The sequence below is a fragment of the Schistocerca cancellata genome, chromosome 1, assembly GCF_023864275.1.
Source record: "Schistocerca cancellata isolate TAMUIC-IGC-003103 chromosome 1, iqSchCanc2.1, whole genome shotgun sequence".
NCBI classification, from domain to species: domain Eukaryota; kingdom Metazoa; phylum Arthropoda; class Insecta; order Orthoptera; family Acrididae; genus Schistocerca; species Schistocerca cancellata.
The window spans coordinates 1,261,277,792-1,261,305,087 of NC_064626.1; the positions used below are offsets into that span (position 1 = coordinate 1,261,277,792).

The 27,296-nt window shown below is 38.4% G+C and overlaps 1 protein-coding gene across 1 annotated transcript in view; it reads left to right on the forward strand.

Annotated features, from left to right (window-relative positions):
* LOC126144709 (Down syndrome cell adhesion molecule-like protein Dscam2) overlaps positions 1 to 27,296 on the forward strand; it is a 458,008-nt gene that overhangs the window by 326,155 nt on the left and 104,557 nt on the right. The window contains exons 14-19 of the mRNA XM_049915510.1: positions 4,743 to 4,861; positions 4,973 to 5,043; positions 7,863 to 7,967; positions 8,060 to 8,198; positions 14,967 to 15,113; positions 17,180 to 17,341. Of these exons, the coding sequence (XP_049771467.1) occupies positions 4,743 to 4,861; positions 4,973 to 5,043; positions 7,863 to 7,967; positions 8,060 to 8,198; positions 14,967 to 15,113; positions 17,180 to 17,341 (743 nt within the window). The remainder of the gene's footprint in view (positions 1 to 4,742; positions 4,862 to 4,972; positions 5,044 to 7,862; positions 7,968 to 8,059; positions 8,199 to 14,966; positions 15,114 to 17,179; positions 17,342 to 27,296) is intronic.

Here is a 27,296-nt window from a genome sequence, read left to right on the forward strand (position 1 = left end):
CTGCCCTCCAGTACTAAATTGGTGATCCCTTGATGCCTCAGAACATGTCCTACCAACCGATCCCTTCTTCTGGTCAAGTTTTGCCACAAACTCCTCTTCTCCCCAATTCTATTCAATACCTCCTCATTAGTTATGTGATCTACCCATCTAATCTTCAGCATTCTTCTGTAGCACCACATTTCAAAAGCTTCTATTCTCTTCTTGTCGAAACTATTTATCGTCCATGTTTCACTTCCATACATGGCTACACTCCATGCAAGTACTTTCAGAAATGACTTCCTGACACTTAAATCTATACTCAGTGTTAACAAATTTCTCTTCTTCAGAAACTCTTTCCTTACCATTGCCAGTCTTCATTTTATATCCTCTCTACTTCGACCATCATCAGTTATTTTGCTCCCCAAATAGCGAAACTCCTTTACTACTTTAAGTGTCTCATTTCCTAATCTAATTCCCTCAGCATCATCCGACTTAATTCGACTACATTCCATTATCCTTGTTTTGCTTTTGTTGATGTTCACCTTATACCCTTCTTTCAAGACACTGTCCATTCCATTAAACTGCTCATCCAAGTCCTTTGCTGTCCCTGACAGAATTACAATGTCATCGACGAACCTCAGCGTTTTTATTTCTTCTCCATGGATTTTAATACCGACTCCGAACTTTTCTTTTGTTTCCTTTACTGCTTGCTCAAGTATACAGATTGAATAGCATCGGGGAGAGGCTACAACCCTGTCCCCTGTCTCACGCCCTTCCCAACCACTGCTTCCCTTTCATGTCCCTTGACTCTTATAACTGCCATCTGCTTTCTGTACAAATTGTAAATAGCCTTTCGCTCCCTGTATTTTACCCCTGTCAAAAGCTTTCTCTAAGTTTACAAATGCTAGAAACATAGGTTTGTCTTTCCTTAATCTTTCTTCTAAGATACGTCGTAAGGTCAGTATTGCCTCACGTGTTCCAACGTTTCTGTGGAATCCAAACTGATCTTTCCTGAGGTTGGCTTCTACCAGTTTTTCCATTCGTCTGTAAAGAATTCGCGTTAGTATTTTGCAGCTGTGATTTATTGAACTGATAGTTCGGTAATTTTCACATCTGTCAACACCTGCTTTCTTTGGGATTGGAATTATTATGTTTTTCTTGAAGTCTGAGCGAATTTTGCCTGTCTCATACATCTTGCTCACCAGATGGTAGAGTTTTGTCAGGACAGGCTCTCCCAAGGCTGTCAGTAGTTCTAATGGAATGTTGTCTGCTCCCGGCGCCGTGTTTCGACTTAGGTCTTTCAGTGCTCTTTCAAACTCTTCACGCAGTATCATATCTCCCATTTCATCTTCATCTACCTTCTCTTCCATTTCCATAATATTGTCCTCAAGAACATCGCCCCTGTATAGACTCTCTATATACTCCTTCCACCTTTCTGCTTTCCCTTCTTTGCTTAGAACTGGGTTTCCATCTGAGCTCTTGATATTCATGCAAGTGGTTCTCTTTTCTCCAAAGGTCTCTTTAATTTTCCTGTAGGCAGTATCTATCTTACCCCTGGTGAGATAAGCCTGCACATCCTTACATTTGTCCTCTAGCCATCCCTGCTTAGCCATTTTGCACTTCCTGTCGATCTCATTTTTGAAACATTTGTATTCCTTTTTGCCTGCTTCACTTACTGCATTTTTGTATTTTCTCCTTTCATCAATTAAATTCAGTATATCTCCTGTTACCCAAGGATTTCTACTAGCCCTCGTCTTTTTATCTACTTGACCCTCTGCTGCTTTCACTATTTCATTCCTCAAAGCAACCCATTCTTCCTCTACTGTATTTCTTTCCCCCATTCCTGGCAATTTTTCCCTTATGCTCTCCCTGAACTCTGTACAACCTCTGGTTCTTTCAGTTTATCCAGATCCCAGCTCCTTAAATTCCCACCTTTTTGCAGTTTCTTCTTTAGTTCATAACCAATAGATTGTGGTCAGAGTCCACATCTGCCCCTGGAAATGTCTTACAATTTAAAACCTGGTTCCTAAATCTCTGTTTTACCATTATTTAATCTATCTGACACCTTCCAGTATCTCCAGGATTCTTCCATTTGTACAACCTTCTTTTATGATTCTTGAACCAAGTGTTAGCTATGATTAGGTTATGCCCTGTGCAAAATTCTACCAGACGGCTTCCTCTTTCATTTCTTATCCCCAATCCATATTCACCTACTATGTTTCCTTCTCTCCCTTTTCCTACTCTCGAATTCCAGTCACCCATGACTATTAAATTTTCATCTCCCTTCACTACCTAAATAATTTCTTTTATCTCATCATACATTTCATCAATTTCTTCATCATCTGCAGAGCTAGTTGGCATATAAACTTGTACCACTGTAGTAGGCGTGGGCTTCATGTCTATATTTGCCACAATAGTGCATTCACTATGCTGTTTGTTGTAGCTTACCTGCACTCCTACTTTTTTATTCATTATTAAACCTACTCCTGCATTACCCCTATTTGATTTTGTATTTATAACCCTGTATTCACCTGACGAAAAGTCTTGTTCCTCCTGCCATCGTACTTCACTAATTCCCACTATATCTAACTTTAACCTATCCATTTCCCTTTTTAAATTTTCTAACCTACCTGCCCGATTAAGGGATCTGACATTCCACACTCCGATCCGTAGAATGCCAGTTTTCTTTCTCCTGATAACGATGTCCTCTTGAGTAGTATGTGCCCGGAGATCCGAATGGGGGACTATTTTACCTCCGGAATATTTTACTTAAGAGGACGCCATCATCATTTAATCATACAGTAAAGCTGCATGCCCTCGGGAAAAATTACGGCCGTACTTTCCCCTTGCTTTCAGCCGTTCGCAGTACCAGCACAGCAAGGCCGTTTTGGTTAGTGTTACAAGGCCAGGTCAGTCAATCACCCAGACTGTTGCCCCTGCAACTACTGAAAAGACTGCTGCCCCTCTTCAGGAACCACACGTTTGTCTGGCCTCTCAACAGATACCCCTCCGTTGTGGTTGCACCTACAGTACGGCTATCTGTATTGTTGAGGCACGCAAGCCTCCCCACCAACGGCAAGGTCCATGGTTCATGGGGGGGAGGCAACCCACCTAATCAATAAAAAAATATGATGTGATTATATTGTTTAAAGATGTCCCTCACAGAGCTGAAAGAACTATTAGATAAAAAATTTTACAATGACCTTTTGTACAGACAATGTTAATTTTTAAGTATGTTGTCCTTTCTGAATAATCATTGGTGCCAATGGGTTTCAAAATAATAAAGATCAGCTTTTAAGCCTTTGTTAATTTTGATCCACCCAAAACGTCTTGTATTGTTTGTGTGTAGCCTTGCATTCCAGCGTGCTGCGAATTTTGTACATGAATAATTGTTTCTTCACATTTTCACAGAGAAATAACGAAAAAAGTTTTCTTTTCACAACATTGGCAGTTATATTTTCTACATAAGCATTTTTATTACAGAGCACTGTTACATCTGTTCAGTATAACCATCAATCTCAACATCTGACCACTGACAGAAGATGCTAATTTTAAAAAATTTAATGTAGTCCAATCTTCAAGATTCATTAGCTACTTTACATATATTGTGTTTCTTGGTTATCATTACTCAGAACAATTTAGTGTATGCTGTTATTAGATAATATAGTTTATCATCAAGCAAAGGGAAAAAAATATGACTCTTTCTTCTTTGGTTATGTTTAGATACATTACAGACCGCTGCTCCATCTGAAAATATAAAATCAAATGGAAAGTACAAGAAAAGTCCAGAAATTGTTATACAGCAATTGTGATTCTTACGAACAAACCTCCAAAATTTCAGAATAAATTAAAAGTATACCTTATTAATTATTCTCTGTAGAACATTTATACACATGTAGATCCTATGAATACAAATATTTGTGTGCTTTAGGAAATATATTTCATAGTAGTGCAAGTTTCCATGTAGAAGTATATGAATAATCTATCCTTTCTTCTGGAAATGCTAGTCTTACAAGTTTTGCAATAGAGCTGCTGTGAAGTCCGGAAGGTAGGAGGTGTGGTACTGGTGGAAATAAAGCTGTGAGGTCAGGTTGTAAGTTGTGCTACTACCGTAGCTCACTCGGTGGAGCATTTGCTCATGAAAGGCAAAGGTCCTGAGTTTGAGGCTCGAGTGGGCACACAGTTTTAATTTGACAGGAAGTTTCAAATGAAGAATTGCTTTCTTTGGGTGAATTTCCATATATTTTTTGTGGATGAGAATTTTTTTACTAATGAGTAAATAGCATCTGAATACTATAACAGCAAAAGCAGTAGATTTTTCTTAAAAGTAGCAGATTTTGTGTGTACTGAATGCATGCAAATTAACAGCTATTTTTAGTGTAAACAGTTTAAAGCTGATTAATGTTGTAATTTTCACTAATCATAAGCAGCATTTATTACAGTATACAAAAGTAATTTGTAATAGTTGTTTCCATCTACAAATTTGTTCCTAGTCATGTTATACATCCTTCACAGTTCCACTTTATTGTGGGAACTACAGAACATAATGTACTGTATCAAGCATTTCACTAGATATTTCGTTACTTCTATTTTCAAACCACTGGCAAAGTGTCTTTTCTGCATTTGAAATGTCTCTTCCACCAACACCATTTTGACTTTAAAGAATGTAATAGATTTGTATTGAACACTTATTTATATCTGACATACTGTTTTCCTCTCCCCAAGTAAAATTGATACCAATGTTTCAGTACAGATCCTTTGAGAACTGCGGTGATAAGTGACTTACATCCAGCGACCACCTACCATATAAGAATGCTTGCCATGAATGCTATTCAGGCTAGTGCCTTCACAGATCCTCTTACAGTAAAAACTCAGGAAGAAGGTACTGTCAAAAATTCTGTAATTTTTTTCAGCAATCATTATATACAATGTATACTAGCCCTGAGAAAAAGCTTGAGTGTACTCTATAAGATATCATTTTCTGTGGCTTCAGCTCCTTTGGGTCCTCCACAGGATGTGCATGCAGAAACTATTGGGACTGATGAATTGCTAATAACATGGAAGGTATGTTTTATTAACTTCTAAGTTTCTCATAAACTGTTTCAAACATAAGCACCCAGTACTATTATATGTAATTATACAATTATGTTATAGTAACAAAGTTTGAAATGTAAAGAAAAGTATCTTGTTTAGGTGTCAACTGTAGATAATGTGTCTTCAGCACATATTTTTTTAAATCTATTTTTTGTTTAAGTAGACCTCTACATAAATGAAACAAGGTTATAGAATATGTCATTAAGTAACTAGACCTTTTCGAAAGGGCAAAATCTGTCTGTTATAAAATCTCAGTTGAGAAATTCCAGACTGAAAATGGTAGTGAAAGTAACAACAACATTGATGTTAAACACACAGGTAGTGGTTTCTTAAGATTCCATCTTACTATCTGCTATTCTTAATTCAATAAACTTGCTATGTTTGAACACTTTCTTTCACTACTGTATATTGACTTACAACCTGCTATCCTAACCTTGTCCACTTTAGCTGTAATATCCTCCCCCCCCCCTCCCCCCATTTGCAGTTCTGCCTCACCCCTTGCTCACCTTGCTCAACTCAGCTAAGAGCACAACTTGCTGAAGTGATACATCACTTCTGTTTGAAAGAGAGAGGGAGAAAGCACATTTAGAAGAAAGGCTATGTCCAACGCTATCTCAATTCACAAGTGAAGAAAACATATTTTTGTAAAAATGAATGTCTTCGCTATATCTTTCCATTACTTATTGCTATAATTTTGATTGTTACTGGCCCTAAACTATTGAAAGCTAAGGTTTACTTTCCTGTGCTGTTAGTGTAGAGTCATACAGGGTGAGCACAAAGTCTTGCCCTGATTATAACAATTTATTACAGAATAACTGTTTGACGTAATAATTTACATTTGATAACGTTACATAGGTTAGTGTTACTAGTTTTTTTTTAAGACCACTTACATTAGTAAACCTCAATGCGTGCTCCCTTGGTAGCTCGGAGAATGTCGAGGTGGTATTCCATTTCCCGCCAGGTGATTTGTAACGTGTTCTGTCACAGTACCCAAAGCAGTTTGTATCCTACCCTTCAGTTCGTTGACATCAGCAACTGGTGTGACAAAGACTCCGTCCTTGATATAGCCCCAGAAAAAAAAAAGTCAAGGGGCGTAATGTCTGGAGAGGGGAGTAATGTCCGGATCGGTGAATTGGAAGGAATGGTCCAATACCCTGGCCACCCCAGTCTCCAGGCATTACGCCCCTAAACACCATACACTATAAGACAGTGATTAAAACAATTTGTCTACGTGCTAATGAATGCTTCCCAATAAAGCCAAGAAATTTGTAAAAGATCCTCTACAAATAAAGGGTCCAAAGATTTTTAATGGACAGTATAGATTATGAGTAAGGGAAGAACTGTCAGTAAAACAAAAGTTTAAGTGTGTCAATTAAAAAAAGAAACCTAAAATTTTACAGACATCTATTTAGGATGGTTGAAAAGAAGCTGGAAAAACAGATTTTTAAGGCACTTGAATCCAGATCCTAAGTTTTTGACAGTGATACAGGGAGATGGGAATAGATCTTGAGTTAGCAAGATTAAATTTGGGAGACATCTCAGAGTGGACAGAATATAGCTCAGTGATTTGCAGCTTTAAGGGATTTTGGGAAGTACAGAAACTGGACAACAGATGGACAGAGAAAAGCAGACAGGCTATCAGAGAAATAATTCAAAAATTTTGGGCGACAAAGAAGGCTTCTAGTATTGTGTAACTGTTACATAAAGGATCTTTAACCTCATTATTGATCACATGTTGTTCTGTAAACTTTTAACTTGGTTTGTTTAATTAGTTTTTGATTGTGTTACAATGATAATTTCTCCAGTAACTTTATAATGTCTTGATTGTTTCTGTGGATTTTTGTTATTTTTTTCACTGCTACCATTCTCCTGTTCATGTATAAAATTTTACATTTGTCTAGTAACCTGTGTTGATCCTTTACTGAGACTCTACAATTTATTACTTTTTTATTTGTTTAGTAATTGACTATAGATAAATCTAATACAGATTTCTGTTTTCTTGTGGAGGATGATCTTGTAGATACGAGTTTTTTATTCAAAGCAGTGAAATTTCATTCATTTAAAGTCATTAGTTTCAATGCAAAGGCTCAATTTAGATAAGGAAGGGAAAAATAATGTTACAAACATTATGAAACCACTGTCATGTCAGTCACATATTGTAATTTATAGAAAACAAATTGAGCCACCTTTGTCAAGATTTTAGCACATAACCCTCACATCCCAGTCTTGTACTCATACAGTCTCATTTTCAACTCCAGTCACCACCACTTCCCCCCCCCCCCCTCCCCCCCCCCTCCCTCAAAAAAAATTATTTATGTGTAGTATAGCTTCATTTCCAATCCAAAATGAATTTTCAGTTTGTAGCAGAGTGTGCACTGATTTTAAACATCCTTGTAGATGTGTGCCTTACTGGGATTCGAACCTGGAGCCTGTACCTTTTACAGGCAAGTGCTCTACCAACTGAGCTAGCCAGACACAACTCTCAGCCCAATCTAACAACTTTACTTCCACCATTACCTTGTAGGACTAAGGTTTGAGACCTGATCTAGCACACAGTTTTAATCTGTCAGGAAGCTTTGTTTCTTTCTACTACACATATATGTGCACTGCACTCCAGAAACCTCCATCTTACCATCCTTTAGTCCATTTGTTTACGTGTTTCCCATTCATAAATTTGTCTATGCCAATAATCAGTGCCATATGTGCCTATAATATGAAATGATAAAAGCTGGGGTAAGAGGGTGCTTAGACATTGAGTCATATACTAATGTGCAGTTTTGCTTCCGCAGCCACCCCTCTCTGATACTTGGAATGGGGATATTCTGGGTTATGCCATTCACTGGAATCTTCATGGAGCTTCACATTTGGATACCAATAACACAAATTCTATTACAGTAAGTATGAACTGAAAGTGTCATTGCACTGATGAAAATGTGTTCTCAGAAGGAAGAGCATTTTTTTTTTATCATTAGACTCTGTTTTGTAGGTAAGAGGGCTGACAACTACAGAACTGCGACTGAAGGAGCTGAAAAGATTCACAACATATGATATATATATTCAGGCTTTCAATAGCATGGGGTCTGGACCAAAATCATCTGCTGTTACAGTTACAACACAAGAAGGAGGTAAATAAAGAATGTTCAGGAAGAATGTAATTAACTTAGGACTGAGGAAACAATTCACTGAATAGTGGAACCATTGAGTCATCAACAGGCACACATAAAAGAAAGGACCTTAGCTAGCCTTTAAGATGAATACTGTTTTGAGATAGAGCACAATAGATCACAAATGCATGTACAAACACACACACACACACACACACACACACACACACACACACACACACACCTGTACAGCCACATTGTGACTGCTGAATACACAACGCTGGGATGCAGTTCAGTAGGTAGACTGGAGGGGGGGGGGGTGTTGTGTCAGGTGGGGTGGGTGAGGGGATAAAAGAGGCTGGAAGTGGCAGGGAGGGTTGGGGAAGGGTGTCTGACAGCTTGTAGGGGTGCAGCAGGTGTGTGAGATAGAAATACAGAACAGTGCTGGGCTGCGACATGTGAGCACTGGAGCTGGGGTGTTGACACGCATAATGACTATGACATGAGGGAGTGGATTGGGTATGGTGACAGAAAAGCAGAAGAGAAGACTGTTGGGAAGAGGATTTTGGTGCAAGTGGTTAGTGGAGACTGAGAGCTGAATGGTTGTGGAAAAGAAGGATGTGTTGCATGGATAACTCTCATATACTTGACAGAAGGCATCTTCCTGACTGCCTGCCTCCTTGACCTACAAGCCCTGCCATAGTGATCCCATCCCAAAGTCCAACATTATCTTCAATTCTACTCATATCCTTAGGCTCATGTCAGAATATTGCCCCTGGAGCCATGTTACTCCTCACTCCAAAGATCCCCTGCACACTCATCTTGTACAGGGTTCCCAAGATTCATTGACCCCACAGTTTTGGATGCCCATTGTAGTTAGTTACTTTGCTCCCACTGAAAGAATCTCCACTCTTATTGACCGATAACTCTAACCAACTACCCCTAGCCTAGTTTCTCATATTAAAGATATGAACCACTTCCTTCACAGACTCTCAACTGTCCTCTGCTACTGTCTGGACCCCTACTTGTCACTGTTGATGTCTGGAGCAACTATGTCATGTATTGTGACAGGGCTTCTACTATCTTTCCTGGTCCCAGAAACGAAGGACACCCCACTCACAATTCTTCTCACCCCCTTCTAAAATTGTATTCTGTTACCCACCAGTCCTAAAACACATCCTGGTCCATAATTGTGGCACTCCCAACCCCAACCACTTCGCTTAGATGTCATATCCCTGTAACACCATGGTAGACCCAAGTGCAAGGCCTACCTGATTCACCTATCCACCACATACTACTCTAGTCCCATCACAGGCTTATCCTATCCCATCAGAGGCAGGATCACTTGTGAAAGCAGCCACGCCATATATCAGCTCTGCTGTAATTACTGCTGAGTATTTTATGTGGCCATGACCTCCAGCCAACTGTTCACCACAATGAATGGCCACTGAAAATTGCACTGAAGAGCTGAGTTGACCATCCATTCTCAGAACATAGTGCTGAGAACATCATCTACATTTTCAATAGCTACTTCACAACCTGTGCCATCTAGATCATTCACCTCCAGCACCAACTATTCTGAACTCTGTAGATGGATGTTATCCTTGGAACATGTCCTTTGTTCTTGCAATCCTCCTGACCTCAGTCTATGGTAACCGCTTCACCCACATCCTGTACTGAACACTTTCCCCTGCCTCTGTTCTGTTACCCTCTCCCAGTCCACTTCCCATCATCATCACCGTGTGCCACATGAACACACTGGCTCTGGTGCATGTGTGTTGCATCCCTGTCCTATGCACCTGCTTCCTCTACCTCTCGAATTCCTATTTTGCACAACTTGTGCCTCTTTCTGAGCCATCAGCCAGCTTTCCCCAAGCCTCCCAGCCACTCTTAGCCAGTTGTCTCCCCACCCCACCCAACACAAGTCCATCTACCCATTTACCTGTCGAACTGCAGTCCCGACATCGTGTATTTAGCCAGTCCTCTGTAGTTCAACAGGTGTGTGTGCATGTGTGGGGGAAGCGGGCATTCGCAAGTGCACATGTGCCTGCATGTGTATGTATTCATCCAAAAGCTGGTTAAGTTTCAGTCTTTTATTTGTGCCTGTTGAAGATTCTCTACTTCCACTATTCATTGACTTCTTTCCTTTACTCCTAATTTATGTAAATAAAGGAAGAGTATTATTTATTTACATCTGAAATGAACGTTTATAGCTGTATTCATAAAATATTTATTTGTGTTGTTACTTAGACTTCAGCTGTGTCACTTCAGTAATACGGTATGTCTTACCAGTTGCATTTTTTTTTCTTACATTCACATGATTCTATACACATGGTATGCCCTGTGGCGGTGAATTTCTATTCCGTCCCTGTATCCGTTGGAGGCATTGTTTCTGAGGTTTCTTCTGATATAGCATCTGTCTTGCAGCTGAATTGTGCTTACTTTATGTTATTGGCTTCTTCTGTAGCTCTGGGGGTAAAATGATCGCATCGCAGTAACATGCTGACTTAATATATAGCTTTCTGGTATATCAGTTGGGTGTTTGTTCTTCAGAGGTTTGATACAAAAAACCTGGAGATTGTGATGAGCTTTGGAAAAACAGAGTCCACTTCATACTAACATATTATGGCTTCCTCCAATACTTGCCTCAGGATCTGAGGGCAGACACAAGGAAGAAATCATTGGGGCTGCACCTGTGGATATGATGAAGTGATAGAGCTATCTCCTGAATATCATGCAATACTAATAAAATTACAAGTCTCAGGACACTAAGTTTGGATGTTTTTGTCCAGACAGTTGGTTGGTATAACTTCCAGTCAACATCTTTCTTTAATTACACTTTTCAAAACTTTCTTCTTTCTTAAAAAGCAGTCTGACAATATTATGTAAAGGATAGTTGCTACTCATCATATAGTGGAAATGCTGGGTCACAGACAGGCCTGTTTAGGGAACTAGGGATACTAACTACAGCTTCCCAATATATTTATTCCTTAATGAAATTTGTCATTAAAAATATATCATTTTTTCAAACCAACAGCTCAATTCATGGAATCAATACTAGAAATAAGAATAATCTTCACAAGGATTTAAAGTCACTTAGTCTTGTACAAAAAGGTGTGCATTATTCAGGAACACACATTTTCAATAACTTGCCAGCAGCCATAAAAAGCTTAACAACCAATGAAATTCAGTTTAAGAGAAGCCTAAAGGAATTATTGGTGGCCAACTCCTTCTACTCCATTGATGAATTTCTTAGTAAAACCAACTGATTTGTATATATGTCCAACATAACTTCTGCACAATTTCAGTGCAGTAATGTGTTCACTGAAAATTTGTGTGTGTGTGTGTGTGTGTGTGTGTGTGTGTGTGTGAGTATAATCTAACTTCTGCACCATTTCAGTGCAGTAATGTGTTCATTGTAAATAAGTATTACAGTAGTTGTATTACATGTTTATTACCTTATAAATAAATAAAAAACTTTTTTATTTTAAATTCAGTGCATTAGTATTTATAAAATGACTCTTAGTGTTCATTAAAAAATGACGATCATTCCACTTGGGACCTGTGGAATGGTACATTAGCTTATTTGTTTTAGTTGTAAATATTTGTCATGTATTGTTGTTTTTCTGACATGTTCCACATCCAGGAGGACCTCCTCACTACGGATCAATTGGAATGAAAGTAAATCTAATCTAATCTAAAAACAAGAAGACTGTCAGACAAACCTTGGCATCCAGAGACTGTGGACGTGTGTGTGTGTGTGTGTGTGTGTGAGTTGCATTGGATTGTGTGTGTGTGTGTGTGTTGTCTAATTCTGATGAAGGCCTGTTCGGCCGAAAGCTTTGTTTGACAGTCTTTTTGTTTTGCCTATCTGAGACTCGGCATCTCCGCTATATGGTGAGAAGCAACTATACTTTTCATAATATTGTCATTATTCCATCCTGTATTTTCCATTGTTAGAAAGTAGCCTCTTCACTGTGAATGCTGAATCTTGGCATTTTTGAAACATGTTCCAAATTTATAGTCTTGATCTGAATCATTTCTTATGACTTTGAATTACATGTTTTCAAACAAAATTCGTCTCTATTCAGTTTGGTCATTCTATTTAGCACCTTTTGTAATTTTGGAAATTTCCTTATCAATTAAAACTGTTTGCCAGACTAGTAATTGAATCTAAATCCATGACTTTTATAGTAATGTTCTTGTAGAGTGAGCTATCAATACATAAAAGGCCTCACTTATGCCAGCAGACTTTTTCTGAATACTTTGCTTTACTAGTACAACTGGGACGTAGAATACAATGGAGGTATGCTTATTCTCATCATGAGGGTTGTTTTTGGAATGCAGCTTTCACTTTACAACACAATATGTGCTGTTATGAGACATATATATTAGAACTTAGGCTGTGTAGGCAATTCATGAGTTCTGCTTCGGTAGCATAATTGGTAACAGTGTATCCTGTGAAAAGCAAGGATTTTCATCAGAGCCCAGAATGGGACATAATTTTATTATAATTTGTAGTTCCATAACAGTATACATTCCAGTTCATTATGGTCTGATTTTTCTTTAATTAGAACCAGAACAGGTGAATTTTGAAACGTTTCGTTACTTTTCTTCCTGTTTTGATTTTTCTCTTTATGTTCTTGTTCTGAAATCCAAGAGGACTGTTGTTATTATTTTCCTATGTGATGTATGTCTGTCTTTTTTTTTTAATTTTAAAACTATGACTTGTTATTACTGAAAATTCTGAGGGAATCAAGTTTCCTTATCAAGCCTGGTTTATGAGGATGTGTCAGTTTGTAAGAGGGGAAGAGGCATATACATCTTGCACCCTCTGCCTATGTTGTGCATGTATCAAGTAGGAAAGTCTAGATACACAACTCCAGTATGTTCTCGATACCATGCTTTCTCGCTAGTTATCAGATTTTGTCCTAATTAACACTTTTTAACCTACTCCAAATACTATGTCTTCTGTTTCTGCATTTCACAGATAAGTATTTACCAACCTCCCTGAGATGGAACTTTGTTAAGAGACAGCCTCTCACAGCCTTTTCAAACAACAAACAGAATAGATTGTCTTCATTCATCTACTAAAAACAAAATTTGTTTTATTAAGGAATTGTTGTTGCATGCCCAAACTGTCTTTAATTTTGAAAAACACTCATTCTGTGTCTGAAAATGTAAAACAGTTGAGGGCGTAAGACAATTTTGGAGAAGAATGGCAAATGCTCAAGATATTGCTTTGACCTTGAATCCAGATTCAACTCACATTAAAAACTGAGCAATAATGTGCATGTTAAAATACCAAACAATGACTGGATACCATGATGAATAGTACAATGGAGGAGTTTCTCTACTTCTAAATATCATATATTGTGTAAAAATGCCAGACAGTATGTAAGAAAGAAAGTTTGACAGCATTACTGGCATGGGGGCCCCCAAGGGATAGGGTCTGCTGCCTAGTGGGACAGGGTTTTCTTCCTCTTTACAATGGCCCATTTCTTCATTTTGTTTGTGTGTGTGTGTGTGTGTGTGTGTGTGTGTGTGTGTGTGAAAGAGAGAGCAAGAGAGGGAGGATGTGTTAAGTGTGTCTTTTGAGGGTAGGTGTCTGTAACGGATGAGTGTATGTTGTGATGTCATTCTTGAAGTTAAAAAATTATAGACAGGAAAATACAACAATTTAAAAAGATAAATGTAGGAAAAACACCTGAGCTTAACAGTAAAGTAGCATTGTGAGCAACTGTGAACTGTGGTTTTGACATATCATGATGTACATTTGCAGTTAATTTTGTATATTTACAGGAGACATGTCAGAAACTAACATTACAGTTACAATAATTTTTACACTGATAATAATAATATGTACATTGATAATAATAACATAACAGTAAAACAATATTTATATCGACAAAAAAAATCAAATGTGTGTGAAATCTCATGGGACTTTATTGCTAAGGTTATCAGTCTCTAAGCGTACACACTACTTAACCTAAATTATCCTAAGTACAAACACACACACCTATGCCCGAGGGAGGACTCGAACCTCCGCCGGGACGAGCCGCACAGTCCATGACTGTAGCACCTTAAACTGCTTGGCTGTTATATGAACAATGTTATATACTTGGTAGAATATATAACAAGTTGTATTTGACCAAGGCAGTCTAATGAGACAAATGGAGGAGCTAGAAAAAGAAAACAGCAGGCTCAGATAAGAAACATCAGAATTAGAAAATGAAAATCGGAAGCCTAGAGAGAATAATATCAAGGAAGAATTTATGTTGTATGTTATTGTGGCAACTGCATCTGCACATCTGCAGAAAAGCCATCACAGCTGCAAAAATAGTCAGTGCAAGCCAAACAGTGACGCTCAGACAAAACGAGGTGCAAACCTATGGAGAAATTTACAGAACTAGTTGAGCCTCAAAAATTTAAAAAAAAAAAAAAAGAATGTGCAGTGAACAATGCTGTAGCTGCCAGTAAAATGTGAGCCCTTGATAATAATGTACAATGTCACATCAGTAATTACAGCTGGAGAATTAATTAAAACTTTTCACAACAAAATTTGTGTCAGACAGACTCGGTGAAGTATCAGTAGCTAAGACAACATTAATTCAGGTGACCAGATGTTATTCAAAATATATGAAAACTGTGTATATGATTTCATTGCTAATTTTTACTATTTTCTTTTCATTGTTTTTTCTAATATACATCATCACTTTAGTACCTGACCCATATTACTACCTGAAATTTCAAATATCAGAAATTGTACCATCTGTTACTTGTTTACAGTACCAGAAGCTGCTCCACAAAATGTGACGTGTTCTCCTCTATCATCACAGAGTGTGAAAGTGAAATGGTCTCCACCACCAACACAGCATCATGGGGGTGTCATACAAGGATACAAAGTTGTTTACAAACCGGTCATGACTGATTCTGGTAAGTAAGAAACCCATCAATCACAGTTGTCTACTATTTCTTGTAGTTGCCAAACTAAAGATTTAAGAAGAGTTGCAGTGTAGATGATAAGGGATGATTTGTAGATTGGAGTGGGGAAGTGTTTTTATAAGCTCATTTTTTTGAAAACTGATTACCATGAAAATATACAAAGACGGTCTATGAATTGTGAATGATTTTTCTACTTGCTTATTCAGTGGGTCTCCAACTACAAAATAAAATTCAGATTGTCAGCGGACACTTGCTTTTCATCCCTGGTTTATTGGTCACTCTGTATGTCATCTTCGTGGCGGGTGGTGTGGGTGAGGAGGTATTAGGAGCGAATAGCGCTGTTATATACAGAAGCGGCAACTCAAGAAAACTGGCACAAAATGGAATGCAGCAAAATCTGCAGAAGAACTGCCAGCTGATAGTCAATGCAAGCTAACGTAAGGATGTCATGTGAAATGGTGAGATGTTCCTTGTTGGTTAGTTTCATATTCTGTGGATATTTGTGATCAACTCTTTCCAATTCAATTTTTCCAATCACCACATTCTCCCCAACTCATATTTATTTTACACTAATGGTAATGTTTTGGACATTGTTTGACATCAGAGCTGTAGCAGAAAATTGTGTTGTTGGATGTAGTCTGACAGTGGATCCAAAAGGGTTTATAGTAAACATGTGGAATGGGTTATCTCACTTTCACATTACTCATTCATATGTAAATATGGCACATGCTGACCATTTATAAGTTTTTATTTATTTTTTTAAATGCACATGTGATATAGTAATTCCTACCCACCATCTGTTACGCTTTACAAAATAGTTCTTCCACAGAGTAAAAGGAATTGTCAAGAAGAAACTTTTTCAGTTTGATTCCAAACTTAACTTCGCAGCCTGTCACATAAGATATGTCATTGGGTATTTGATAAAAAAAAATTTGTGGAAACACTGATGACAGCACGGTACGAATGTCAATAATTTTGGAATGACTATTTGAAACGGAAAATCCAAGATGGCATGTGACAATATTATGAAAAGGATAGTTGGTACTCACCATGTAATGGAGATGCTGAGTCACATATAGGCACAACAAACAGACTGTCGCACAGTAAGCTTTCAGCCAACAAGGCCTTTGTCAAAAATAGTCAACAGGAACTCTCTCTCTCTCTCTCTCTCACACACACACACACACACACACACACACACACACACACACACACACACAATCACACAAATAAAGGCAACTGTCCATAAGTGTGTGTGTGTGTGTGTGTGTGTGTGTGTGTGAGAGAGAGAGAGAGAGAGAGAGAGAGAGAGAGAGAGAGAGTGAGTTCCTGTTGACTATTTTTGACAAAGGCCTTGTTGGCTGAAAGCTTATTGTGTGACAGTCTTTTTGTTCTGCCAATCAGCGACTCAGGATTTCTGCTGTATGGTGAGTAGCAACTCTCCTTTTCATACTACTTTTATTTGAAGTGGAATGATTACATAAATACAGCAATGGAAAATTAGATACCAAATTGAGATAAATTGAAAGAATTTTGTTCATAACTTTTCTGAAAGGGATAGACAGAAGAGAGAAATAAATTTACAAAACAGAGTGGCAAATATTTTCAAAAATCTCTATGAGGTGTTGCAAGAAAGTTGTTAGGCGTCATGAAAAAGGTTACTCTTAAAATTCTGAGGGTATGGATTCCTTAAGGAATGGAAAGAACTTGCTTTGGGTTATTCTTACTGTTACTTACATATTATTTACTAATTCTGCCAAGTCTTTCTCTTCATATAATGAAACTTATAGACCTCATAATTTTACTTACATTTATCTACTCATATTGCCTAGTCTTTCTGTTCAGCTTCAGATAATGAACTTACAGATAAGGAAACTTTTTGATGGTGTTGTCCTCCACTGGATGAGTGTTACCATTTAGTATCACCTGTAGTTATTGTTTTGTGTTCAGTTTTCTTGTTTTCAGAATTCGGGTAACTTAAATTCAGATTTCGCAGTGTCTTATTTCCACAGCATCAAAAGCAGTGGAAAAAATGTTTCTATTTCTTCAAATTTCAGATCTTCAGGCAGCTGGCAGTGAGGTGAAGCGAACTTCTAGCCTGGAAACTTATCTACATGGGCTCCTCAAATTCACAAACTATTCCATCAGATTGTTGGCCTACACAAGTGTAGGTGATGGAATACTGAGCAGCTCTGTTTTTTGCACCACGGAACAGGATGGTAAGTTCTAATTGACAAAACTTGTGAAGTTAATTATGTAGTACATTGCCTGCATTGATTAATTTCACAGCTGACTTTTTGGTTGGAGTGGGAGTGAAATCCTCGTACCTCAAATGGTTTGAATAACTTACAGAGAGCTTTAGATAATTTTGGAGTTTCGAGGAAGATTATATTTTGTAAATATTGCTTCAGACAAAAAATTAGAACAATGAACCACACACATACCATTTATCATCAGTGGAGCTGCATAGGCACTCTTAAAAATAAAAAAAATCACAGTAGCTTGTATGTAGACATGCATACACATGCACATCCACACACATTCACATGAACATTGTCATGGCAAGACTGACCTCAGACTGTCAGCTATATGTGGTGTCATGGCCATGTACATATGCACAGTGATGTTACTTGTGGCATCATGGTGTGGGAAGCAATCAGGTATCAACTGACTGCAAGATATTGAGATACTACTGTAGCAAGCAAGATCCCCAGACCTGTTTCCAAAAGAAGACATTTAGGACTGGCTCAGACATCAAGTCCATCTCAGTGCCAGTATCCATTATGTCAAGGGCCAGCTACAACAGTTGTAGATTAACTAGCCTCAGGAGAAGATATAACAGCTTTATGATACCTTCCCCAATTGAATCAGTTCATGCATCCAGGCCAGAGGGGGTGCAACATCATACTGATAAGTGGGCTCATACTGCCAAGTTCTTTGTAAAATTACTTGATTTTATAATGGGCTCATACTGCCAAGTTCTTTGTAAAATTACTTGATTTTGTAATAATTGAAATAACACCACAGACTCCCTCAACCTGTGAAGTTTCATTTTGTTTCCTCCTCAACTTCATGGTGCTTCATTTTTTTTTTTTTTTTTTTCATTTTGTGTAAGGTAGTGTACTTTTTATTCCTCTGGTATCATATTTTGAATTCATTGATTTTCCTGTTGAACTATGTCAGGTTTTGTTACTAAAATGTTTGCTCACACAACCGTTGTTTGTTTATGTAAGTGTATTGGTGTGCAAGAGACAGAAGATGTCCTGGTAACCATCACAACGTGATAGCGACCACTTTCAAAAGTCATGATCCCAACAGCTACCACCTCACAATCACTATAGGGCACAATGGGGAACTAAGGATAGCACTAGAAATGAAAACCATTGATTGGTGGTGTGTGGGTTTGGAGATATCATCAGTTTCACCCACAGATACTTTAACTAATATAAATCAACCCACCTTTTTGCCACTATCCCTTTCTAACCCTGAGCCCTTTATGTGTTCCCATCTGCCCCCCTCCCAATTCTACCTGTTAGAAGCCCCCATCTTCAACACCACAAATTTAATGAAGCACAGATTAATTACAAATAAATCACAGAGAGTAATTGTCGCTGACTCCTCTGCATATACACAACATGAAAAGCTTCTGGAGGTGGATACCTCTCGACCAATACAGTACTCTGGAAGTTTGTTGAATAACTCACATTGTTGATGCAGGAGAACATTGTAGGTTCAAAGAGAAATACTGGAATATGAACCACACTCTCTGGTATCCATATACTATTGGTTTATTCACTGAAAACCCAACTGTCAATTGAATGTGGAGAAGTCAGTACTGCATTAGGCAGACAGGCAGGTGTGTGCACTAACCAAATGTCGATGGTAGATGTTGATGATAGATGATAATAAAGCCTAAATCATAAACCAGGAGAAAGGGTTGTCAATAAGTGCACTGGAGAGCTTGCTGTAAACACCAGCTGGTTGCGACAGCTGTGATTGCGGAAGTTCACAGCAGTCCTTAAATATGCTGCGGTTGTTTTGTCACGTGACCTGGCACTACCAGATGTATCCTTCTGTGCCATAATAGTACCTTTGCCAAACACATGCATAATTACATTGATTGGTCTGTCAATACATCCAGTGGGATTTGTTGTCTAGGAAGATGGATGGTCTTGTAATCTTGCTGTGTTACTGTAATTCTAGAGGTGACTGTGTGATACTGGAATTTCCATTATCCGTATATGCTTTTACAGCTGATGTGTCATTCTGATGACCAATCAGTATGCGTACTATTTTACTACAATCTTTGTTAAGTTTCATTGTTTAAAATTATTTATTTATCCACAAAATTATGTTCATCATGCAGAATATAAGCTATAGCCATTGTTGCATAAACATTTGTGTTACATTCATTTTTTAATGTATGTGCCCTGTAAAGGACAGAATATACAGGGTGTCCGAAAAGTCTTTCCCTGATTACGTAAATTGATAACTCAGGCTAGAAGTAAGATACAAATATGAAACTAGTGTCTAACTATCAAAGTTTTTTTCACACATCAGTAAACTTCCACATGAGCACCCTTGGTAGCACGTAGCATATCTAGGCGATATTCAGTTTCCATCCACACATTAGCTAACATCACTGGAGGGATCGATTCAACGGCTGTGGTTATCTGTTGCCGCAGGGTTTCAAGATCTGGTAAATGTGTTCGATAGACCTCGTCCTTGACATAATCCCATAAAGAGAGGTCTAATGGGGTTATGTCAGGAGAGCGTGGAGGCCAAACTGTTGGCCATCACGACCAATCCATAGAATCCAGATACACTGCAGATATGATGGTAGCCTGAGCGAAGAAGAATGGCCTGATAACCCGATCGTGCAATAGCGCACACCAAACATTCACCTTTGGACTGCCTCTGGTACATTCCATGACCTCGCCAGGGGGTTGTGAACCCCAAATGCGCACATTATGGTGATTCACTACTCCACTGACAAAAAAAGGTTGCTTCGTTGGAAAAGGCAATTCGTCTGTCACTGGGCAACAAGGCCTGAACGATTTGCACTTTGTATGTGCGAAACTATAAATGTTTGCGTAAAATGTCATGGAGAGAGCTTTTTGGCATCTGTAATTTACATGAGGCCCTTCGCACCGATTTCTTTGGACTTCGCAGGAAAGACTGCCTTACACTTCCACCCTGTCTGCTGAGGTTCTTGGTCGACGAGACCTCGTAAGGTCAGCAACCGATCCTGTGTTCTTGAACTTCTCATACCAGGCTTTAATGCTCTTGACATCAGGTGGATTCCTTCCAAATGTTGTCTGGAAGTGTCTCTGCAATGTGGTTGGTGATCGTCTCTCATGGTACCGCAGGACACACTGGGCCTTCTCCTGATTGGTTAACATGGCTTCTTGGGCACTGCACCTCATCCACTACTTACGTACTGTGAACCTAAAACAGAAAAAAACTTTGATAGTTGTAAACAATTTGACACAAGTTTCATATTTGTCTCCTACTTCTAGCCTGAGTTATCAATTTATGTTATCAGGGAAAGACTTTTCAGACACCCTGTACATATATTTATATTACATAAAATAAAGGAAAACCAACCACTCCCCAAAAGAGGATTGATGAACAGATCACAGAAACACATAACGGAAAACAGCATTCACACCAGCTTTTGAGCAGTAGCTGTTTCTCTAGCACAAGTACACACATTCACACCTACTTGTCTTGGCGTGATGATGGGAGTGTGTGTTTGGGTGTCTGCGTGGTTGAGTTTGTGAATGTATGTACTTATGGACATATTACAGTAGTTTTTAAACAATGGACTTTATTTTTAAATATTTGTTGTAAAAGGCCAAGTATATTATATGTGTACAGATCTACATAAGAATAATTGACAATATAATGTAAATGGATAGACAAAAAACCTACTCACAAAGCAGTGGCAGGAGAACGTGCACACAAAAGGGTTTAACTTTAACAAGCTTTCGGAGCCAATGACTCCTTCTTCTGGCAGAAGAGGTCAAGGGGAAGGACGAGGAATGAAGGAGAAGGACTGGAGAGGTTTAGGGAAAGCGGTACAATTCAGAAAATTCACCCAAACCCTGGGTCAGGAGAGACTTACCAGATGGGATCTCACCCCGTCCGGTAGGTCTCCCCCGACCTGGGGTTCTGGGCGACTTTTCTGAACTATACCTTTTTGCCTAAACCTCTCCAGTCCTTTTCCTTCACTCCTCATCCTTCCCCTTGACCTCTTCTGCCAGAAGAAGGAGTCATTGGCTCCGAAAGCTTGTAAAAGTTAAACCCTTTTGTGTGCATGTTCTTCTGCCACTGCTTTGTGAGTAGATTTTTTGTATATCCATTTACATTATATTATAAATAATTGATTATTTTCGTTGTAAAATAAGAATAATTGTTATTTAACTACCATCACATTTAGGATTAATACATTTTGGACAAAATTTAAGTTACATGCAACATAAATTGGTCTCTGTTAAAAGAAATAATAATAATAATTGCTGAGACATTGCACTGGTAACATTTTTCTTGAAAGAGTTCTTATTATTTTTGAGTGAGCATTGTACTTTCTTATAGAATATGCCACCTATGTGAGTCATGCTGTCATGGCATTTACTGTCTCTGATTTTTCAGATGAATGTTACCATTACCAAGGGTGTGATGATCATGCATGTCATTATTTGTTTTAAAGAGATGGAGATTCTTATTTTCAAGTGAGAAATACTCTAGGATGTGTGTGCATGGGACAGGTAATATTCCCATTTGTTTAAAACTTGGATTGATAGGACTATGTGGTGGCAGTCACACTGTGATCTTGGCAGCTCATTTTAGCGTAACAAATATTTTGTTGTTTGTTGACCCCAGAAAGGAATGTTATATGAGATTACTGAGTTAACTAGTCCAAAGTACACAGTTTAATGATAGTTGACTCACAGCTTTGAATTACAACTCTAAAGGCATAGCAGAGGCTACTGATTTTACACAGTATTTTATCTCTGTGGATATTCTGTTGTAGTGTGTTGTCTATCCAGAGCCCCAGGAGTTTAGCCTCACTGACCTGTTCAATAACTTTCTTGTCTATGACTAATTTTTGTATATGTGTTTATGGTTCTTTGAGGGGCAGATCATAAGAGCTTGTTTTTTACCGTATTAAGTAGAGGTTGTTATATAGCCAGTGTTGGAGCCTTTCGCTGCTGTCAACTGTATCAGCTCTCATCTGTGTGGGTAAATGTTACAAGAGAGGAGGTTTGTATTCTCAGCAAATAACACAAGTACTGTTGAAGGAAAATGTTCTGAGTGGTCATTAATAAAGAGGAGGCGGCCTAAGGTTGAGCCCTATGGGACTCCTAATAGACTAATATTATATCTGGAGTGTGTTGCTATTTCTACCAGCTGACCTGTTTTTGATAGGTAAGACTGAAACCTTCCAAAAAAGATTATTGTTATACAATAAGCTTCTGGTTTGCATAGGAGCACTTTGTGATTGAGTAGATCATATGCCCTTGTAAGACCAATAACATGTCCAGAAGCATAGTGTTTTTCATTAAATGTGTGTGTGTGTGTGTGTGTGTGTGTGTGTGTGTGTGTGTGTGTGTGTGTGTGTGTATTATCTGGTCAGGAAATAGAAAGAGAGCCTCATTCCTTGATTTATTGTTACGAAAGCCAAACTGCTGCGCAGTTAATAATGACTTATATTCGAGAAAGGGCATTACTCAAGAATATACAACTTTTTCTATTATTTTAGATACAGTTGGGAGCAGGGATGTAGGTCGGTAGTTGTTGACCTCGTGCTTGTCTCCATCCTTGTGTACTGGAACAATTTTGGAGGTTTTGAGTGGTTGAAGGTAAATGTCGGTATTTACAGAGCAGTTAATTATGTTGCGCAGTAGTTACCTGTTTTATTAGACAGCTGGATAAACTGTCGAGGACAGATGAGAGGGAATTTTTGATATTCCTAATAATTAGGAGAAGCTCTTTCAAAGTTACAGGCATTAGAAAAAGTGATTAGTCAGACCATGTACACCAGGTAGAAAAAGATTTTGTCAGTGGAGAGCGACCAACTGAAAGATTACTAATCCAGAAATGTGTTTATTAAATGTACCGGAAATGTATTTGATATGTATTATTTGTTGTTGTTGTTGTTGTTGTTGTTGTGGTCTTCAGTCCTGAGACTGGTTTGATGCAGCTCTCCATGCTACTCTATCCTGTGCAAGCTTCTTCATCTCCCAGTATCTACTGCAACCTACATCCTTCTGAATCTGCTTAGTGTATTCATCTCTTGGTCTCCCTCTACGATTTTTACCCTCCACACTGCCCTCCAATGCTAAATTTGTGATCCCTTGATGCCTCAAAACATGTCCTGCCAACCGATCCCTTCTTCTAGTCAAGTTGTGCCACAAACTTCTCTTCTCCCCAATCCTATTCAATACCTCCTCATTAGTTACGTGATCTACCCACCTTATCTTCAGCATTCTTCTGTAGCACCACATTTCGAAAGCTTCTATTCTCTTCTTGTCCAAACTAGTTATCGTCCATGTTTCACTTCCATACATGGCTACACTCCATACAAATACTTTCAGAAACGACTTCCTGACACTTAAATCTATACTCGATGTTAACAAATTCCTCTTCTTGAGAAACGCTTTCCTTGCCATTGCCAGTCTACATTTTATATCCTCTCTACTTCGACCATCATCGGTTATTTTACTCCCTAAATAGCAAAACTCCTTTACTACTTTAAGTGTCTCATTTCCTAATCTAATTCCCTCAGCATCACCCGACTTAATTTGACTACATTCCATTATCCTCGTTTTGCTTTTGTTGATGTTCATGTTATATCCTCCTGTCAAGACACTGTCCATTCCGTTCAACTGCTCTTCCAAGTCCTTTGCTGTCTCTGACAGAATTACAATGTCATCGGCGAACCTCAAAGTTTTTACTTCTTCTCCATGAATTTTAATACCTACTCCGAATTTTTCTTTTGTTTCCTTTACTGCTTGCTCAATATACAGATTGAATAACATCGGGGAGAGGCTACAACACTGTCTTACTCCTTTCCCAACCACTGCTTCCCTTTCATGCCCCTCGACTCTTATAACTGCCATCTGGTTTCTGTACAAACTGTAAATAGCCTTTCGCTCCCTGTATTTTACCCCTGCCACCTTCAGAATTTGAAAGAGAGTATTCCAGTTAACATTGTCAAAAGCTTTCTCTAAGTCTACAAATGCTAGAAACGTAGGTTTGCCTTTTCTTAATCTTTCTTCTAAGATATGTCGTAAGGTCAGTATTGCCTCACGTGTTCCAACATTTCTACGGAATCCAAACTGATCTTCCCCGAGGTTGGCTTCTACCAGTTTTTCCATTCGTCTGTAAAGAATTCGCGTTAGTATTTTGCAGCTGTGACTTATTAAACTGATAGTTCGGTAATTTTCACATCTGTCAACACCTGCTTTCTTTGGGATTGGAATTATTATATTCTTCTTGAAGTCTGAGGGTATTTCGCCTGTTTCATACATCGTGCTCACCAGATGGTAGAGTTTTGTCAGGACTGGCTCTCCCGAGGCCATCAGTAGTTCAAATGGAATGTTGTCTACTCCCGGGGCCTTGTTTCGACTCAGGTCTTTCAGTGCTCTGTCAAACTCTTCACGCAGTATCTTATCTCCCATTTCGTCTTCATCTACATCCTCTTCCATTTCCATAATATTGTCCTCAAGTACATCGCCCTTGTATAAATCCTCTATATACTCCTTCCACCTTTCTGCCTTCCCTTCTTTGCTTAGAACTGGGTTTCCATCTGAGCTCTTGATATTCATACAAGTGGTTCTCTTCTCTCCAAAGGTCTCTTTAATTTTCCTGTAGGCAGTATCTATCTTACCCCTAGTGAGACAAGCCTCTACATCTTTACATTTGTCCTCTAGCCATCCCTGCTTAGCCATTTTGCACTTCCTGTTGATATCATTTTTGAGACGTCTGTATTCCTTTTTGCCTGCTTCATTTACTGCATTTTTGTATTTTCTCCTTTCATCAATTAAATTCAATATTTCTTCTGTTACCCAAGGATTTCTATTAGCCCTCGTCTTTTTACCTACTTGATCCTCTGCTGCCTTCACTACTTCATCCCTCAGAGCTACCCATTCTTCTTCTACTGTATTTCTTTCCCCCATTCCTGTCAATTGTTCCCTTATGCTCTCCCTGAAACTCTGTACAACCTCTGGTTCTTTCAGTTTATCCAGGTCCCATCTCCTTAAATTCCCACCTTTTTGCAGTTTCTTCAGTTTCAATCTGCAGTTCATAACCAATAGATTGTGGTCAGAATCCACATCTGCCCCAGGAAATGTCTTACAATTTAAAACCTGGTTCCTAAATCTCTGTCTTACCATTATATAATCTATCTGATACCTACTAGTATCTCCAGGATTCTTCCAGGTATACAACCTTCTTTTATGATTCTTTATTATGATTATTTGTAGGCTAATATATTGATGAAGTTCTGATGTTTTCTGTTTGAATCAGTTTATAAAGTTTTTCTGACAGTACCCACGTGGCTTTGATTCTGTTACTGGAGTAATTTATGAAGGCTTCAGGGAGCCATACTATCAGCTTGTATTCTGACTTAATATTTACATGCTAAAATTCACATTTCCCACATTCTCCTATTACGTACTCTCCATACATCTAGTAACTAACAAGAAAAACCCAGAAAAATTCTCTTACATCACATTAAGTTACGTCACATGTTTACACAAACAACGTATCTCATGCTTTCCTGCACTGACACCAAGGAACTAGGCATTCCTTGACCTGCATAACTCATTTATGTTTATCTATATGCATATTATCTTGTTGCCTTATCGTTATGACTGAATCAGTAATAGAAACTATTTACAGTAGAAAGTAGTCAGTGGAAGCGTTACTATTGTCATGTACTCAGTGGTATTCAACAGGCAGAACTATGTGATGAACACAATTCACAGACTTCATCCTCACAACACACTCATAATACCTCACCCTCATACTCCTCACATTCCTTCATAACGAACTTCAAAAATTTAAACTCGCTGATTCCTCTCATTCTGGGAGACAAGATCAGTGTATTGTGCTGCTTGAGTTCCTTGATATCACTGTCTTACTACTCAGGTCACGGATGCTTTCCAGATCTTCCTGTACCTGTAACACATTTATACATCTTATCCTGATATACTATTTCCTTGGCTACCCTCCTGACCATAATACAGCTCTGAAAACCTTCGACAAACTTCCCGTCACATTCTCCTGTAATGGCTAATTTTGACAGACATCATTGGTGGATTTACTACTATGTATGTGCATTGTGTCCTGGCAAAACTGGAATGGTTTGATTGATATAGTGAAGTCTAACAATTATCTCTCCTCCATATGATGCCTCAGCATATTGTTGATTTGGGGCAGTGTTACATAATATAAAGACAGAAAATCTGAATCATCTGATTCTGTTGTGACTCTATTAGGTCAATGCTGAACTATCACTATTTATTTCTAGCTTATACCTACCTACACTTGGGAATAAATCACATTCACTAACGTCCTAATACACATTTTACCAATTATTCAAACTGCCAATAATCTTCATTGTGACAAGATCCCCAGCTGCGATAAAGTTTTTAAATGATTTTGAGATGCCTTCAGCTGCCGTTCCCTTTATTTGATACATTATTGTACAATTTCCTTCAAAACTAAATTCCAATTATTTTCATATTCCATGTAATCTAAGCCTAACCTAAAAGCTCCTCTAACCTGTTGCCTTAGCTTTACTATTTTCAGTAACCCTCATACTTTACAAAATTCTCATTTACAAGAAATACTTATGGCTACTCTGGCCTGATCAAAAGTCCTCTTGACACCCAAGATTTACCAAGCTAGCCATCCTCCTCGTACTGACTTGTATAATGACCTTTTGAATAACAAACCCAACAAATTACATCATCATGCCCTTGTCATTTACATTGTGTTCATGTTACCAATGTTAGGGGTTCAGTCTTTGGGCCGTTGCCAATTACTGCATCTGCCTTACTGAACAACAAAGATACAAGGCGTCAAATATACCAGGAAGCATGGATCCCACAAGTGAAAATTAAAAGCCTGTGGTAATACTCATGTTGCTGTCCCAGTCGAATC